Source organism: Cephus cinctus, unplaced genomic scaffold (assembly GCF_000341935.2).
Source record: "Cephus cinctus unplaced genomic scaffold, Ccin1 Ccin1_scaffold0013, whole genome shotgun sequence".
In the NCBI taxonomy this organism is placed as follows: Eukaryota; Metazoa; Arthropoda; class Insecta; order Hymenoptera; family Cephidae; genus Cephus; species Cephus cinctus.
Window position 1 is genome coordinate 2,062,844 of NW_014332762.1, and position 5,406 is coordinate 2,068,249.

At 47.4% G+C, this 5,406-nt stretch overlaps 1 protein-coding gene across 6 annotated transcripts in view; it reads left to right on the top strand.

Moving 5' to 3' along the window:
* The window catches only part of LOC107265102 (hemicentin-2), an 86,499-nt gene that overhangs the window by 37,068 nt on the left and 44,025 nt on the right, over positions 1 to 5,406 (top strand). For all 6 annotated transcript variants that reach the window (XR_001537120.2, XR_003058237.1, XM_015734227.2 and 3 more), the window contains one exon: positions 2,381 to 2,491. Coding sequence is in view for 4 of the 6 variants with exons in the window: in XM_015734227.2 (XP_015589713.1) it covers positions 2,381 to 2,491 (111 nt within the window). In the remaining 2 variants the exon portion in view is untranslated. The remainder of the gene's footprint in view (positions 1 to 2,380; positions 2,492 to 5,406) is intronic.

The window sequence follows — 5,406 nt, forward strand, 5'->3', positions numbered from 1 at the left end:
GGGGGGGGGGGGGGTTGGTACGCTCCTGGCGATTCGGATGCTAGTGGTCTTGGTGTAACGGGGGTTGTGCATGAGAGCAGAATGGAAAGGCATGCACGGACGAGGCACATGGATGTCAGGATGCATGAATGCTGAGGATGAGGTGGATCTGTTCCGGAAGCTGCTATAGGCAGATCAGCTAGACATTAACGTGCTTAGTGCCTGCACAGGGCGCAGATATAAAACTGCTGCCCATGTGGACGTATATACATATACGCATATTTGGTGCACTTACGTATGAGTCGCGAAAAGAAGAATTCTTTATTTTCTGCGGTCTTATGCACTCTGGTTTCCTCAAAACAAGGAAAATATCGAAAACCTTGATATTTTGGACGTGATATATCCCGCGATATACACGTGTATGCTCTCGCCTTTGTCACATGCAGTGTCGTGTTGTGTTTGTTATGTTGTTATGAGAAGTGTGCGTTACTTTATTTACGCTTTGCTTGCCGGGAATTATATTGGAGAAGGTAACCGAAATTGAGAAAAATCTTTACGTAAAGGTGAATATTCATGAAAAATATTGCGGACCTGACTTCTATATAAACTTTTTCTTTATAGCATTTCATTAATGAATTCGAAAGTGGTGCTTAATGGAATTCTTGACAAACAATTGAAATTCTTTTGCCGTCATCATGTTTTATTAAGAAGTAGAGAAGTACTTCAGCTTTATCGGGAATTATCCATCCAATTAGAAATTTTAATATTTGTAATTTTGCAGATGCTCGACTCGTTATTAATAATCACGCAGCAAGTTGTTCGATGTGCTTTGCAATTTACGTAAGGAAAGGAAAAAGATGTTCCTCCGTTCGAGAGTTCACGTTTCCGTAATTAAAAAAAAAAAAAAAAAGAAAAAAAAAAGAAACCGATACGACCGATTATTTAATAAAACACGTATTATAACCCGTAAGAATAGTCCATCTAATATGTAATCCTATCTGACACGGTGCCATCGAATAAACGATATGAAGCAACTATAAAAGTATTCAACGTAAATATGCGAAAGATTACGCAACGTAAAGTCTGCGCTGTCGCGCTTGAGCTTCGCAAAATCTCACAGCGATGTAATCACAACGAGTGCAGCGTAGCTTTACCTAGATACGCTATGTATTGGCTCACATGTAGAGATCGATTTCCTGTATGGTCTAGGCACACAAGTGGGTAACACACATAGCTATAAGTATACCCCAGTACGCACACGTATCACCCGTAGCCTGTGTTACCGTATCGCATTGACAAATACGGGCGGAAGATCTATATGCATGCATATATATTGTAACGTGGCGTCAGGACGACACGTTACAGAAGCCCCGCACCTCCGCGCGCTGCCGGCAGCACGGCAGTGCCTCCAGCCTCCATCTCCAAAGAGTTCGTAGGTCCGTGGTTGGGAGGAGGGAACGGGGGAAAGTAGTGGACTGGCGGCGGAGGCACGTAGCCCTTTTGGGTTGAGAGCCCGCAAGCAAGGGGTGCTCAACCGCCAGGACGCACTGCCGGTACCCCGGGAACTTTGATCGGCTACGGTTTGCGGGTCCGCGGGGAGGGCGCCGGAGAGGAGATTTGTTTTGATTTTTGACCTACCGCGAAGAGCGGTAGGTAGGATAAAGAGAGTGTGTCGCGGGGAGTCCGCGTGTAAGGACACGGGTGGCTAGAAATCACGACTCGGAATAGTCGTGAGCCGCCGTTGGAGGACACACTGTACGCGACCGGATTTGTATTGTAAAATCCGCCGTTTATTTGATGGTAATAAACGGAACGGTATCCTACTCGCTGTCTTATCATTTTTGCGCGCCTATCCGTTGACTCCAAAATTCTCTCTCGTCGCCCCCATGTTCCCCTCTACCATTTTCAGTGCGCTGAGGCTGAGCCGCCGGGAAATCTGAAAACGGCCGTGGTGAGGGATGGTGGTGCGGGAAAGCCGCACCTGGCGCCCAACAATTAGATCTTCGGATCTTTTCTTTGATAACAGCACGTTGGGAGCAGCCACGGATTATTTGTAGGCGACGCCGATGAACGGTACACGTCACAATATATATATATATCTATAGACATACGCGAAGGAGGTTAACGCGTTACGCGGCTGTATTAGCCGCTCGGCAGCATCTAGGAACTATAGGGACCAGGAAAGCACTCTGTGTTGGATTCTTATCGTAGCCGTAGCAGGTCCTTAGCGGCTCGTCCAGGTCCTCGTAGACCAGGACGGGGTCGGGAGAACGACAATGTCCTCGAGGGCAATTTCGCTGCTATCTCCTATAGCACGGGAACACCTGTTCGTATCGTCCAGGATTCCGGGAGTCGCCCGTTGGATGCTGCTTTTCTCACGGGTCTGGCTTTTATGTTTCAGTCCCACCGTCGAAGCCGATAATCTACGACGCCAAGAGGAGGGACATGAGCAAGCTGCTGGAAGCGTATGCCGAAGGTGCAGACCTTACCCTCGTCTGCGAGGTTCACGGAGGTAAGGGAAAGCCCCTGTGTTATTATAATACATTACGTTGGAGACGAGTTACCGTGTTGCTTCCGCTCAAGAGGTTTCTTTATAGTTGCCTGGCAGAGGGCTGGGTCCTGTCTCTGAAGTCATCCTTACTTTGGGAAGGATAACGAGGGGAAAGACGCGAAGGGGCGGCTAGGGAGTAAGAGACGTGGGGAAACAGCTCTTGGAAAATTTCAGGCAAATTGAAAACACCCTACGGAAAAGTCCGGAGAATTTGCGTTAGTCGGTGACAAACTACCCTCTTCACGATCACCACTTCGTCAACCACCCGATATTCTTATCTTTTCGGTTTCATCCATTTTCTCGGTGCCTCCTCCAATCCCCCCCCCCTTCCTCTCCCTCCCCCTCTCTGCTATCGATAAATTACTTTCACTCTCACTCCATTGGCTCCGTTGCCGGTAGTTTGTTTTTTCTTTTTTTTTTTTTTAAATTAAACGTGACGGATCTTCTCAATCTTCCAGGGAATTTGATGAAGGAATTTCACCTGTACTCCGTATTGTACTGTCCCATTACCCGTGCTGATCTAGCGGCATTAGAGGGTAATCTTTCCCTTAGATCGGTTTATTATCTACCCTAGACTTCTCTATTGTCTGCGCGCGTGCAGCCTGCAATCTCTTGAACGTCGTGACCCTTTAAGGATCACCGTCAAACTGTCAGAAACCACGAGGCCATCTTACACGTCACTTACGGCTGTGGTCTCAGTTAATTAGGATATCATAGCGTCGCAATTAATTTGATCCAGCGCACATACGTACTCGTCCGATGATCGAAGCGAACCAGAAACGATCGGGTTTCCCGCAAAGCGAATTAGGCAAAGTGGACCATACGTCATCGTTTAAAAAGTCGTTAGAGTCGACAAGCAGGCATCCGTCACACTCGATCAATTTGCGCCCTTGGAGACAAAACCTCGGGCGAGCCTGCCTTCTTCCATTCACTTTCATCCTTACGGAACCTTTTTGTCCCTTTTATCCTCAGGGAAATTCGAGGGCATTTTTTATTATTATTCCGGAAGCCGCCGGAAGTCACCGGCGACGCTGGGATCGTCAGAGGAGTGTCCCACCCTTCGACGGCATCGGCGCTCCTCCAGCAGTTGCAATTAATTGAAATTGGATCGAAAAGAGTCAGAGGTCATAGTTCACCATCGTGCGTCCAACTGCGTCGATGAGAGCAATGATGCGATTCGGCCTTGAGCCTTAGGCACATTCAAAAGTGGCGATAAGGTGGCGATAAGGTACAAGTAGCAAATAGAGTGGGCCCGATCCTTAGGTCGCAATTTCACGAGAAATTGCTCGTGTACGAGCGCGAGAAAGGGAATCCTGCCAAGGATATCGCATTGGCATAAGTCCAGGGAATTCGGTCTGCGCGGTGCAACATTTCGCGCGAGGAGCGTCGTCGCCTAAAAAGCCGGCTGTGAGATTCTTTCGAGTGAGAGAGAGATGCAAGGCATGATGGGTGCAGAGAGCAACCTTCTAAATGGAATTGGCATGACTCCAGAGAATCCGTTGACGAAGGAAATGGGATTTTTCACTTAAAACGCAAAATTCTCTGGTCGGATAGAGCTAGAAAAAATCAGTGCTCCAACGGATTTTCCAAACCTTTTTCAAAAATGCAATTATAGCTGCAAGCGAGAACGGGGAAATTATCAAGTATAAGCTCTTGATACATGGCACACGGGTCATGTGTAGGGAAAACGCGTAGTCGATACGGGATTCAAAATGAAAGAAAAATGAAGGCTGTTATCTGGATAGTTCAAGATATTCCTATAGATTATCAATATTATCATGCATAGCTGTGTGATATACCTATAGTATAGGGAGGGCTCTCTTTAGTACGAAAAACGCTGACGATTACTCCCGAGCGACTAACAACTTGGTTATCTTCCAATCTGTAATATTAATAGGAGCTTCGCTTATCGCTGACGAAGCACCGCGAAGTATCTCCCGTGTTGTGGCACAATCCTAAGGGATGCTGTGTGGATCCTCACGGTGCCGTGTTTGTCCCTGCCGTTCCTGCTGTTTCGCATTCAGCCAATGGATCGATTTTACGAAAACATCGACGCTTCTCACCCCTGATTTCAATGAGATTAACGGTAGAAAAACATTGGGAAAAAGCTCCAAGCGAAAAGGTTCGATCGAGCGAGCTTCGCTTAACGCGCATTCGGCCTGGTACGTGTGTTGCTCTGTGATTTCTATAGGTGATCGTGTGTGCGTATCTCGATGTTCCCCCTTTTAAATTCTTGGGAATCGTTAGCGCGCGCGCGCTCACCTTCAATTTGCAAATGCAGCCCACCCACAGTCCCTGTCAGCTGTTCAAGCGCTTCGTTCGATAAGCTCTTAACGAACCCTTCCTGCAGACCCGCATCAGACTTAATGATTTGGTGCAAGAAGTACGCAGCTAAGGAAACATGTGAACTTACAGTGCGTGACGTAGCACAGTGCACAGGGTAGGTGTTGGATTCCTGGAAACCCAGAAAATCAACGTAGCGTTGCTTGGCTACCAAATTGGAGGCGAAAGGCTAGTTTGTTTCACGTATTTATCGCTCCACTACATATAGTGTATATCGTGTACACGGAGAACGCTTCCAGAGTCAGATATAGAGATATGCATGTAGCCTCAAGAGTTGGAAAGAGCCGATGCGAAGGAAAACGAAGGGGATGGAGCATAACTGCACATAGGCTGACATTTCTGGCCACAGCTGGCTTTATTATACGCGTCGGCTTCCATATGCAAAGTTAAAGTTTTCTACGGTTGGGCTGCGCGTGCGAGGGAGGTTTTAATTTATTTTATTGTCACGTAAAATCCTGCGAAATGCAGCGGCCCTGCGAATATAATCCCTCCAGTCGGAGTGTATCTCTGGCAGCCGTAACGGCAGCGCGAGA